Source organism: Haliotis rufescens, unplaced genomic scaffold (genome assembly GCF_023055435.1).
Source record: "Haliotis rufescens isolate VD_foot unplaced genomic scaffold, xgHalRufe1.0.p SCAF_5, whole genome shotgun sequence".
In the NCBI taxonomy this organism is placed as follows: Eukaryota; Metazoa; Mollusca; class Gastropoda; order Lepetellida; family Haliotidae; genus Haliotis; species Haliotis rufescens.
The window spans coordinates 54742596-54755543 of record NW_025964223.1 but is presented as its reverse complement, the minus strand read 5'-3'; the positions used below and the strand labels follow the sequence as shown (position 1 = coordinate 54755543).

General features: G+C 40.2%; 1 protein-coding gene across 1 annotated transcript; it reads right to left on the bottom strand.

Moving 5' to 3' along the window:
• Nucleotides 1–2457: 2457 nt before the first annotated feature.
• Nucleotides 2458–8234, bottom strand: LOC124127287 (protein PFC0760c-like). Its single transcript, XM_046490720.2, has one exon. It carries the CDS (start codon nucleotides 8225–8227, stop codon nucleotides 4268–4270), a length of 3960 nt encoding a protein of 1319 aa, XP_046346676.2. The 5' UTR covers nucleotides 8228–8234; the 3' UTR covers nucleotides 2458–4267.
• Between the last annotated feature and the right edge of the window lie 4714 nt (nucleotides 8235–12948).

Below are 12948 nucleotides of genomic sequence, written 5' to 3'. Positions count from 1 at the left end.
TAAAAACAATATTGGTTGATTTGGCAAAATCGAATTACATTCTGGCGTAGTGTTTGAATGCTGGGTTCCAGATAATGGGGTCTTCATGGTTGATGTCAAAGGTCGTTTTTGCCCTGTCTTATAGTTCATGGATTCAGCTACATTAGTTGGAAAAAAAAGATGAATAAAATGCGTCTATAACATGTATCAATGTCACCAATCTGCGATGTATAGCACAACGTATAGACAGATATGAAATGCACTGATTCACTGATTTTATTTCTCTTCATCACAGATAGTACATAAAAATCTCATGAACACCTGGTGTTTTGATACAGTGACATGTAACCTCTTTAACTCGAAGACCTGTCTATCAAATGTATATCGAAATATCCGTAGCTCGAGTCAAACGGAAAACCGATTTGAGATCATATCCATAAGGATTCATGCGAAGTGTCATTCGTCATCGTTATAAATATTGCATCTACATCACAATGTTAAACGAATACAACGACACAAAACCAACAGATCACAGCTGAGATTATGATTCTGTTATAGCCCGTTCAATGGCGGACCCCACCTTCTTTTAGAGACACCTTGCATGTTAACTCCGCCCTCTGCCAAGTCACTGACTTGAGTATTGCATACGCCTATGTTTGATGGCGATTAAAAATGAAACAAGAAATGATTAATCTTTGATGGTGATGTTTTTGATACGGGTATCATAGTTGTGTGTTCGCGACTGTTTTCAGCCTGGTTACTTTTTGATAGCGTTTGTACTTTTTTCGTCAAGCGTACACTTTCGTTTGCACGGCAGTTTACAATACAGCTTTAACCAAGCATTAATGACATTAATGCTCCTGTTAATGTTTCCAAGATTATATACTTGACAAATTGCTACCAGATATACCAAACACGGAAGCCTTAAAATACAAAATTAACTATATACACATTCATAAGATATCACCATATATATGCTACACTGCAATAATATATACAGAATAACATTCATAGCCATAACATGCACATAGCATCAGTTCGTTTGCAGTTGATACTTGTACATGTGATGGACCATAACTGTAATACATACGACAAAACCGTTTCCATAATCATAAGAAATCTCTTCTAAAAGTAGAGTCAATTGTACGATGTACATTAATGATTGTTAACAGTACATTCAATATAGTAAACACTGCCATCGTCATGACGTATTGATTGCAGAGTGCGGCGTTAAACAACAAACAATAGTAAACACTCAATTTATAAATGTTCGCTCATTTAATGTAATCCGCCAAACTAAAAATGGTTTTAAATAATTTTATTTGTAAATAAGTGTATAAATAAACTTGAGTGATTTGCGAATTACGCTACCTTGTACATTTTGTCAGTAATATCATGGCGTGTCATCTTGATGTGGGAGGAAAGCTTGTTTGCTTGTTTGTTAGTTTATATTCCAGCTATATGACGGCGGTCTGTAAATAATCGAGTCTGGCCCCGACAATCCAGTGACTGACATCACGAGCATCGATCTACGACGGCGTGCATCAACCAAGTCAGCGAGCCTGACCACCCGATCCCGTTCATCGCCTCTCACGACAAGCATAGTCGCCTTTTACGTCACGCATGGGTTGCTGAAGGCGGATCCTCACAGGTCGGGAGGAAAGCCTGTAGGTTTGGTGCATCCAAGAGCAGGGGTATGATGCTGACAAACCTAGAGACATATCAGGGCCAACATGGGATTCGAACCCACGAGTATATGTCTCTTGCTCACCTTGGGGAAGCACCTATATACAGCGTGTAAATAATTCTATACAATTTGTTTGTTGTTTTACGCCACACTCTGGAATACTGAATTTAACGAATCAAGCATGAATACAAAGATCAACAATACAATACTATTTACAAAACTGTTTTTGTACATAAATATACATTGATGATAGAGCATTTTATCAAACTTGTTTCTGTCAATAATTTCCGTGTAGCTTTAGCTAGGAGTAGATATAGCCCGCATCAACTAGAAATTAAGGTGGTAAATTTACAAATATTCCTAGACAAAAAAGTCATTGTAATGTATGTAAGTTTGGCTATGTAGAAGATGAGTACCAGTTTCTGTTTGTTTATAAAACTTATGCTGAATTACGTGACCTCTACATCCAAAGCAACTCCTCAAAATGTTCTACTTACATACTTTTAATTTACTGATGTCCATTGATGATGTTGATGTGGTAAGAAAGCTAGCAATGTAAGTTCATGAGGCTAAGAGGGGCGGTCGGGTAGCCTAGTGGTTAAAGCGTTCGCTCGTCACGCCGAAGACCCGGGTTCGATTCCCGACATGGGTACAATGTGTGAAGCCCAATTCTGGTGTCCCCCGCCGTGATATTGCTGGAATATTGCTAAAAGCGGCGTAAAACCATATTCACTCATGAGGCTGTGCAACTTATGACAGAACACTATACATGCACGACTAATGCGACTTCTGTGAATTGTGTACCGGTGACTGCTGGCCTACATCTATCCTGAAATACACTGATATGATCCAGATATCACTGGCTGTTGCTACCCGGATGTGATACTAATTACTTAAAGGGCAAATGAGAAGTTATTAACATGTTTCTGAAATATCTTACGAAAATTCATTTATTATAAATTGCGACATAAAAAACACTGAAAGAATTAAGACATGTTACGAAAACAAAGCTTGGAAATGGCATAACAGTTACCCACTCAGTTGATCCAATTACTGCTTCAGCCTTGGTTGGCGATTAAATCTCACAGCAACCGCACAGAAGGCTTCTGATCGATCAGAGATCAATATCCCTGTTAACAGCTAAGTCGCGTTGATTCTTTAACACAGAGAAGTCCATATATTGAATTCCTGTTGTCAGTAAACAGAATTTGTTTCGGATTCTGTCGGCTTGCTTAATGTTCAAGCTCATAAATCGCGTGTTCGCATCGATATGTAATATTCATACAATTGTATCAGCAAACTACATCAATAATTGATTTCCCTAATGTCATAGAATCAGTGTTGAAATCAAAACCTATTAATTTGTCTGCTGATTTGGTGCATAATTTACAGACCAAAATATACTTTAATAATAGTTTTATCATGCTTCATTAATCACTACTGACGCTGCTTCCCTGCACAGCCTAAAGTACATGAGACATTCACGTGCTATTTTCAAGAAAGGTACACAGATTTAATTATAAATAGACACATCTTGTTAGAGAACCAACTTGCTACGACAAAACAATTTTCCTTATCCATGATACAAGTGATATCAAATATCATCAATCTGAATATTTGGTTTTAATAAAAAAAGAATCTAAAGAAGTCGACCTTATCATGTGATAAAGAAATTGGTGTGAGTCCGGATTCAAGGGGTTTATGGAATAACACATTCCAGACTAATGAGGATTCTCTACACACAATCCATCATTTTTTGTTTGTTTGTTGTTTAACGCCGCACTCCGCATACATACTGTTCAGTCGGGTTGGAACAAATCAGATGATCAGAAACAAATATACGCTATTGATGGGTATCATGTTATATACTATACTATGATAATATACTATATTTGAACACTTAAACTTTAAAAAAACTAAGAAAATTCCTTAACATTTACGATTAATTTCACTTTATCCAATCACAGTATATTGTGACTGTATTGAACTCACACTTGCCTGGAATGATGTTCAGGTTGGAAACAAGACAGGCTCCTCGTTTCCACAGGAAAATGTTCAGGTCTGTTGTCATAATTGTACGATGTTCTGTTGACCAAATATGGTCTTTCTAGTTTATATTTTCTACATTCCTATTTGTCTGGCACTGCGTTATGCAGGCTATGAGCGGCGCCTTCCGCAGGCTCAAGTATGAATGTAAAATACCCCACCTCACAAGCCTGATGTCGCCCCAGTATTCCTGTGGGTAGATGAATACACATAGTAGGCGGGCGTGACACCAAAACGACACTGACTCAAATAGAACTGTGATGGCGTGAATCTGAGATCTGTATACCACCTGTCGATACGAACATTCCTTTCAATATAATTCCTTGCTTCTTCCGTTGGAAAAGAATGCTGAAGAAATATTATTGTAAAATAATTGCGCACTGATGTCACACGATATTTCACACAGTAGCGTCTTCAGAGCATATGTCACATTGAGAGTCTTTCATCAGATCAGTAGGCATGCTCTGCTCCATGGGAAGTATACAACACAAAACTAAGGAACATAATGATACATAATATTGTAGGTGTTCACATGGCAACCCTCGTGTGACTTGATCAGTCATCATCTGAGTCCTCCTCACTCTCGTCCTCAGATTCTTCCTCTTCTTCTTCCTCCGAATCACTTTCTTCACTCGACTCATCATCATCGTCATTACTCACTGATTTTTTGTCATCTTCAGATGCAAAACCTTTGTCTTGAGCCTTTAAGTCATCTTCTGAATCACTGCCTACAGTTTCTTGTCTTGAATCTTCCTGTTCGGATTGATATTTCGATGAACTCTTGTCATCTTCTGAATGACTACCAACTTCCTCAGCATTAGAACTCCCTCCTTCTTCATTTGAACTTTCATCTTCTGAATCCTCATCATTTTCACTGTTTTCATCTTCTGTTGCCCCATTATCCGTATCACTATCTGGATCTATCTTAACGTTTGTCTTTTTCTTTTTCTTAACCGTTTGCTTTGATTTGTTTTTTTGTTTCGATTTCTTCTCAACACCGTTGTTACATTTGGCCTGTTTGTTGATAAGCCGGTTGTTCTGTTCGTCCTCACTGATGATGGATTTCTCTTCCTCCTCAATATTGTCTTCTTTATTTGGTGCTTTTGTTTCATCTTTGCCATTATGTGTTAGATTTGGCTTTGACCCTACCTTTAACCTGCTCCCAACTTTGTCCATTTTCTTAATTTTAGAAATTCTCTGTTCATTCTCTTTATTTTGATGAGACTTCTTCAGCTTGGTACCTTTCTTTTTCTTTAAACCTGCACCCATTTTGTCTCTTCTTAATTTCGTTCTGACGTTTGTGCTTTTGTTATATTTAATTTCGTCATCTTCCTCATCATCTTCCTCATCCTCATCGCTTTCGTCGTTGTCATCATCGTCGTCATCATCGTCGTCGTCGTCGTCGTCGTCGTCGTCGTCGTCGTCGTCATCGTCATCGTCATCCTCGTCATGTTCTTCATCGTTTTCCTCTTTGTCATCACCCTCTTCATCTTCTGTGGTGGTTGTTGTATCACTGTTTTCACCCTCAGGGTGTGGTGTCTCATCAGCTTTCTTATTCTTCTGTTTATTTCCGCGTGTGTAATGCTTTGAGTTTGTGTCTTCTGTTTCTTTTGATCCACTACCACCATCTTCTTCTTCACCATCGTCATCACTGTTTGGTTTCCTTGAATGATTTCTTACTTTCTGTGTGTGGACTCGTTTTCTTTGTCTTATCGTATCCTTTTTTTCACACATCTTTCCTTCCTCGCTTTTTTCTTCTTCATCGTCGTCGTTATCGTCATCTTCCTTATCATCTTCAGCACACACACTTTTACGTTGTTTCACTTTCGTTCTATCGCGTTTAATTTTCCTACGTTGGCTGCTAGTGGTATTTCCTGATTCATCACTATCCCCATCAGCACTGTCCTCTTCTTCTGATTCTTCATCACCTTCTCCCTCATCATCTTTAATAACGTCAGCACTTTTCCTTTCACATGCACCCTTTTTCGTTTGGTGGGGCTTAATTCTGTTATGTTGGCTTGTCATAGTCTCCGAAGATTCATCACTGTTTTCCTCATCACTCTCCTCCTCCTTCTCCTCCTCCCCTGAGCCATCTTCATCACTGCTGCTGCTACTGCTGCTCTTATCAAACACATCACTATTATTTGTGTCAAACTGAAGCTCGCTCTCAGTTTCGGAATGCACCCTGCTATGTACAGCACCACTTTCACTGGTCTTCATTGAATCGCTCTTTGAAAGACATCTGGATACGATGCCTTCATTGGAATCACTATTCAGATACGTGTTCTGCACATCACTTTCACTGTCTTGTGCATGTGAAACCTTTGACATTTCAGATCTCTTTTTAACACGTCGAAGACTCTTTTGTTTAGATTTTGTCTTATTTACAGTTAAATCATTTTTACACAAATCTTTTACACTGTTTGTTCTGGTGTCATCTGACTCGTTACCTGACTTCTCATTGTCACTGACTGTCACGGTGTCACTGCTTGTTCCATCTGATGATAGAGATGATCCTGTCTCCCTGTTCTCGCATTCGTTGTCGCTGGTTCCATTCAGATCACTGCCACCAGACTCAGCATCATCAGATGCAGTGCTTTCGTTCTTCCCATTGTCATACTCGGTGTCAGATGTAGTCATCTTTCGTGTTTGTTTTGATACCTTTGATTGTGTCCGTTTACCAGTAATTGTCACGTCACTGTCTCCACCATCATCACTCACAGAAACAGAAGAATCCGAGGGGTTGCTATTGTCGATACTTGAACGCCTTCCCAAAGTACTGCATTTATCATCAGAACATTGTTCAGTTGCTGTACTAGACTCCCCATCAGGCTTCCAGTCACCATCATCAGAATAATCAACTTCTTTGTCCTTCTGTTCCATTGGCGATGGACTTTGAGCCCCCACAGCACCCCCCCTCCTCAGCGCCCACTTTACTGAGGATGACGCAGAATCTCCTTGGACACTATGGTCCTCTGTATCGTCTGTGTTGTGTATATGAGGCAATCCCTTACCTACGTCACGACAATGTGATAATAGTGTATTAATGCTATTTCTTTCCAAAGAATTAATATTGATTCCAGAACAGCTCGTTGGCCTTGCCTGTAGCTTCACTTTGCTGGGACGTTGGAGTTCAGCTGACTTCACCCTCTTTTTCGAATATAGAGTATTCACAGTTGGAGGCTTAGCCTTTTCCAAGAAGGAGGAGATTGTCGACAATGGCTGTGATGGATGTGATGCATCCACCTCTGTGGCATCGTCCATGGGCTTTGGTTGAACGTTGTTTACTCCGTTTGAATATTCCGAGTTGAATTCTTGATGTGTGCCATCTGCATTATCCACTCCCACGAGGCTGATTTGATCTTTATCTCTGACAGTACCTCCATCATGCCAGGCCTCCCTGACTGCCTGTACATCACAATAACCATGAACCAGCTTGTATATAGGCTGATTCCTAGCCAAGGCCTGATGAAGAATATATCTTGGATCTTTCTTCATCATGGACCTATTCCTGACATGACTCTCTTTCCTTGCCCTCACCGGCAAATGTCCTTTCCGAGACTTCTCCATGTAATCCTTAGATACAAGACAAGCCTTGAAGCACCCTTTACATTGATAAGGACAACCGGCACTGTGATGAAGGTCACTCGTGGCACTGTACAGCAAAGGACGAAGCATGGAGCCTCTCAGAATCTGGCTACTTTCACCTGGGTCCAATTCAGGTTCTGGGTTTGGTGTCATCAGTTTCCTATGATAGGCTGACTTTGCCCTCCAGTATAGAGGAGGTGGTTTGTTATCTCCCGAGACTCTCGCACCAGGGGGAGCTGACTTGGCCCTTCTCACACAGGACTTACTCAGGTCTGTATAAGCGTTAACGTTCAGTAGCTGGTTTTGCATCTTTGTTCCAGATTCTTCTGTTGACTCTTGTCTGTCACCTCCTCTCGTACTTGTTTTGTCTTTACCCATTTCTAATGACTTTACATTAAGTTCCAGACTGATTTGGTCTTCTCTACAGTTTGGTTTTGTTTGTCGTTTGTTGATACAGTATCTGTGTCTTTTAATAGAGCCATCACAAAACCCGCCTCCCTTGTACCCCCTTCCGGTGAATCTTTGGTTGGAGATGCTTGAACCATTGTTATAGTAATCTACTTCAAAGGGAACTGGACGTTTGAATAGTTGACCTTTCGCACGTTGCTCATTTACTTCTGCGTCGTCTTCGTCATGTTTCACAGAAAGACTTTGACCTGTAATGATCTCATTCCTCTGCAAACCTGGTGGTTTGGGGTGATGCCTCACGATGGCTATGCTACCTGTACTAAACGGTCGCTGTGGTATATGACGTTGATCCTTGTCGTCATCCTTCCGACTACTGATTCCTATTGGACTTAGCCAGGAGTTTGCATTGATGCCATTGAAGACTATACTGACCGGCTGACCTGTCCTGGAGGACAAGGGTGTGGCCACACGTAGCTTTTGATACACGTCAGCAGTTTGTGACGTCATTTTCGTAGACATCCAGACTGTTCATCTGTGAGACTCCTTGCTTTCAACGAATATTTGAATTGACTTCCACCCACCAACAGAGAGTCACATTTTAAATTTTCAACATGAACACGCCATTTCACCTTATGGTATATTGTCCAATAATCGAACCTACTCGGAAACACATTTTAACATCAGCTTTGTCACACTTCAGCGGAAAAATAACACAGTCTGAGTTATGTTTGTTGAAACGAATACAATCAATCATTACGTTGTACACCAACCACTCCAATGGGTTGTTGTTTAAGTCACTGTGCGTTTGTGTGGGAATACCAGTAGCTCTTTGGGCTACAGTATGTGGTCGACGCCACAGAAATGTACCTGTTTGACCATGTGATCACGTGCCAATTACCGCTGCTGACCACCAATGTCCACTTGAACTGCGTAACTGATGATTGGTGTCCGTTTGGTCAACGTCTTCGAACAAATAAGAAATTGGAATCCCACGAGATGGCCTGCGTGGGTAATTTCAGCAACTCTTGTTAGACATGGAGAACGGTTGCCACACACGTATAAATAAAGGCAATTATTAGCCGCTGGTGTTGTGTTTCGGCCACTGATTTTATTCAATAACCAATATGGGTCATGGATCTAACGTGGAACCGATCAACGAGTTTCTAATGACTGTTTGGGTTGCGTTCTGGAACAATGCTCAACTGCTGGACATGTTTTGTGTACCATCACAATACCCAAATACACGTTACCAATCCTCGTCTTTAACGTTTAATTCTAATAAACATGTTTAAGAGTCTAAATATTTTCAGCAAATCATAGACTGAATTGGTGCAGTACTGACACAAGGATTGAAAACAGTACCGATCTATAACCAAATGTTCCTCGTCGCTGAAACGCAGCCCCTATACCCACGCTCATAAGTCAGTCCCTGGCTACCGGTCTTTTCACGTGTCTAATGTGAGCTTGGTTTAATTATTCTCCGTTGTAAGGAACGGCTACAGCAGCGGGTTCTGTACTATCGATACCGATCAATCTGATTGATAAATACCCATACTGATTTCAGGATAATGACGGCAATGGAGCTGCAGCCGGTCGGCTGGAAATATGCATGTATTGATTGGTGATGTTAAGTGACGTCATATGAATAAATACAATCACTGCTTGTATCATCATCATCATCATCATCAAATTGGTGTGAATAATCAAAAATTTGTAACACAAACATTTTCATCCAACTCCACTGAACTGAACTTTATTTACACTCTAGATACTACTAGAGGTACAATTTATAGCACTGACAGTACAAAAATGTATGAACCTAAACTAATATTATCATGTGGAAATTTGTACAAACATTTATGAAACATTCTTTCCAGGATTAAACTTATTCTTGAAGATTTTACAAAACCTAGATGCTTTTCTCAATGTTCCTACTCTGGGGCTATTAAAAAGCAAATTCATTTCAAACATGTTAGATTTAATATAATATTATTTATGAAACATTTGTTTCCTCTCGGACAAACTTATTTAATTACTTTGAACAACATATTGCGAGAACATGACAAATGGCTGGCTCTGTTTCACGTTCAAGAAATATTTTTAAAAAACCTGAAACTTTGAAATCTTCAATTTATGTCACCCTATGGAAACGCCGAAGACCCGGGTTCGATTCCCGACATGGGTACAATGTGTGAAGCCCCTTTCTGGTATCCCCCGCCGTGATATTGCTGGAATATTGCTAAAAGCGGCGTAAAATCATACTCACTCACTCACTCACTCACTCACCCTATGGAAAATCGATCTTAGGTTTGAAACTTTGGTCACCGTCTTGACCTGTCAGCAGCTTACTAGTACTCGTAATGTCACCCCTGTGTTGGTGTGTTCCTCCGACATCAATCTGACACGTCGTGATCACCATAGTTACGACACAGAGCGGCGTTAAACCCCCAACACAATCTCAGTGTCCAAATGATCCGAAATAACGCATATGTATTAACATAGTGCTGGGGGAATACCACGGTTTATCCAGGGAATGTAGAAGTTGTCCGTCAGTGTTTACGTCATTTCAAGAAAACAGTTTCGTTAAAACGTATGAACCTCAAAATATGTCGTTCGTACGCTTATGAACGTCAGGTTCGCGAACATGTGACCAACGGAAAAGCAGACAATATTTTTCTCGTGAAAACTTCACAGTAAAACCATATGTGAAGGCGAGTGGAAATAGAGGGTTACTGCAGAAGGTGGAGACTTTCAACATGGTCGAGAAACATAATTCTTGAATGGACACTCCCCCACTCCTATCGCCCCCAATTTCGTGTCTTGTTCCCGACTTTGAATTACCTTTCATGGTTGAAAGGAGTAATTGTACCTGTGTTAATTGGGGTAACCATTAACTTAAAGAGTGATATACTAGTACTTCATACAGCTTATGTTAGCCGACGCACAACGTATTGTTTTAACGACTTGAATCAACTCGGTCTGCCAATTTACCCGGTCGGAGTCCACCTTTAATGTTTTGAACCCAATAAATGTAGTAAGCGCATACTTCAGTGTTCAACACTGGGTCTTGTCACTATCAACTATTTCAAATGCAATATATGAAAAGTATGCAGCACGTATTTACGACAAACATCAACACGTTATATTTTTCAGTGTTTATTTTTCGAAACATCGCAATATGCTGACATGACGTCACATGAATATGCGTAGCTGCAATGCACGGGCATTAATATAAAATCGATAAAAGAATGAAGCCGTGAATGATGTGAAGATGAAGGAGCGATTGTGGAACCGGGCTGATTAATGTTGATATCGATCACAGATTAGCATAATCTATAACTCATCGAAGAAACGGTAAGTTGGCAATTTTATGAATAATTATCGATAATCCCAATAGTTACTTCACGAGCTTAATACATAGCTGACATTTGGAGTTTAGTTTTGGAATTATAACGTATCCATGGATACCTGTTGAATGTTGAAATAATAGACTCATAATATTACATTTTGTTTAAAAATTACAATTATCGCATATGTCCGCTTGTATGTTGACGGTGAAATTAACTCAAATTGATGACGATGACTAAGAATCCAAGGTCGGGTGTATACTAAACAATACAATGAAGTGGACGCCTCGATGGCTGAGTGGGTTAGATCGCTGACTTTGTGTGCTGGCGAATAGGTGCCAGGGGGATTAACCAAAAACAGTACGTGAATTGGTACTTTACTAAGAAAGTGTTATCCCAAAAATAACATGTGTTACATTTGACCACCTTCTAAAAGGCACTGTGAATCATTAATACAATTACGAACTGAAATAAGTCGAGTGGTGATTCCAAAGCTAACTCTACTACAAACCACGTCCAGCGTGCAGGTGTATCCTACTCGCGGCTAAGGTAAGCTACATAGCCAGACTGACTAAGAGTAAAGATGTGAACATGATATTAAGTATGGTGATGGACAAACACAGACAGACACAGAGACAATGGCGGTGTAACCTGGATACGGGACTTGTGGATGTGATCACCGTCACGGTATCCAGGGGGTAACTGATGAACGATACACAACCCATAATGCCACGTAATGATTTTCCGTGCTGGACAATGGCACAACTGATCGATGTTTCTCGTATACACCACAGGATGTGATGTACTAGTGTAGATTCCCTTTACGATTTGTAACTCAACATGGTTGATCATCCAGAAGTTATGATATAGAAATTCTAATTTATTATACAGACGTTCTAATTCATAATCATGTATATATATATATATATATATATATATATATATATATATATATATATATATATATATGTGTGTGTGTGTGTGTGTGTGTGTGTGTGTGTGTGTGTGTGTGTGTGTGTGTGTGTGTGTGTGTGTGTGTGTGTGTGTATATATCCTTAGACCCGTTTTCTGAGTAGAGGACAGAAACCACACAAGTATTACGTATACCTTAAAGGGGTTACTGCATGAAGAGTTCCTGACACTCTGTTATGTTGTGTGTACGGCAGGAGTACTGTTGTGCGGCGGTAGGCTACAAACAAAAACCTGGGGGGGGGGGGGGCAAATTGTGTGAATGGAGGGTACTACCGACAGGGCAGTACATGTTTACCCCTTTCCCGAACACCTGGTGTCATCACTGATTTTCAGTGATCCATTCCTATCATTTCCACTACTAGTTTGCCGTACGCCCACTGGAGTCTGTTTTGGTATATTATGCTCTGGCGTAGACGTTGTGTATGATTCCAAGTTGCAAAACAACAGTTGGTTATTTTCTAACATTGTTCCCCTCATCGCATACTTATTCTTAGAATATCAAATGGAATGAAGAATGCTTCGTACAAATGTCTTAAAATAAGTGAATTCCATTTTTATTCTACTTTGAAATATTACAATTGGGATTAGCAAAGTAATGGTTTGACATCTTGGAGTTACCATTCATCAATAATGTTTACCGTGGTATAGCTTTCCAGAACATTCTTCGAAAATGGTGGTAGAGCGTCCGCCCGGAGAGAGGAAGGTCCGGGGTTCCCGGCCGCGTCATACCCATAGACGTTTAGAGATGGGTTTTTTTACCCTGTTTGGCGCTCTGCATTAACGGGATAAAACAAGGACTGGTCAGCTCGGAGTCAGTATACTGTGTCTGAGCGGGGTATTCATGTTAAACTGCGGCATTGTATCTTAGAAGGCTAGCACTATAAATCTGCATCTGTCCGGACTAGTAAAAGCACACACACA

Bases quoted from the DNA above. Each gene is read 5' to 3' on its own strand.
- LOC124127287 (XM_046490720.2), bottom strand. From the start codon at position 8,227: ATGTCTACGAAAATGACGTCACAAACTGCTGACGTGTATCAAAAGCTA.